This window comes from Theobroma umbraticum, unplaced genomic scaffold (genome assembly GCF_002168275.2).
Source record: "Theobroma umbraticum cultivar Fairchild unplaced genomic scaffold, ASM216827v3 scaffold_84.0, whole genome shotgun sequence".
Lineage (NCBI taxonomy): Eukaryota > Viridiplantae > Streptophyta > Magnoliopsida > Malvales > Malvaceae > Theobroma > Theobroma umbraticum.
The window spans coordinates 258,727-259,170 of NW_018397296.1; the positions used below are offsets into that span (position 1 = coordinate 258,727).

The 444-nt window shown below is 43.5% G+C and overlaps 1 protein-coding gene across 1 annotated transcript in view; it reads left to right on the forward strand.

Moving 5' to 3' along the window:
- The window catches only part of LOC149526198 (uncharacterized), a 1,639-nt gene extending 1,258 nt beyond the window's left edge, over positions 1-381 (forward strand). The window contains exons 4-5 of the mRNA XM_089785711.1: positions 15-135; positions 231-381. Of these exons, the coding sequence (XP_089641837.1) occupies positions 15-135; positions 231-381 (272 nt within the window). The remainder of the gene's footprint in view (positions 1-14; positions 136-230) is intronic.
- The last annotated feature ends 63 nt before the right edge of the window (positions 382-444 follow it).

Below are 444 nucleotides of genomic sequence, written 5' to 3' on the forward strand. Positions count from 1 at the left end.
ACCTATCAACCGAGTGGAGTTCGAAGTTAAAGACGAGAAGATGGACGAACTTGTAAACTTGTGTAAGAAGACGTGTTCATGTTGTGAGTTCCAAACAGATTTACACCCATGCAGCCATGCCATTGCAGCAATAAGGTCAGAATATCCTTTTGCTTCTTTTTCCTTATTTGAACACTAATTGACATAGCATTTACGTTATGCTTGAACATTGAGTTCTTTGCATTTTTCAGTAAATGCAAACATGAAGCTGTTGAATTCTGCGCTGACTACTATAAGACAACCATTTTGGTGGAGGGTTATGTGAGGTCCACTCGGCCGGTAAGGCATCCTAGTGATTGGGACATCGCCCCTCATGTGAAACAAATTGTGGTGTTGCCATAACCTAGGCGATGCCAGGCGGGAAGACCTAGGAGGAGAAAGATTCCATCGGCTAGTGAAGGCAGT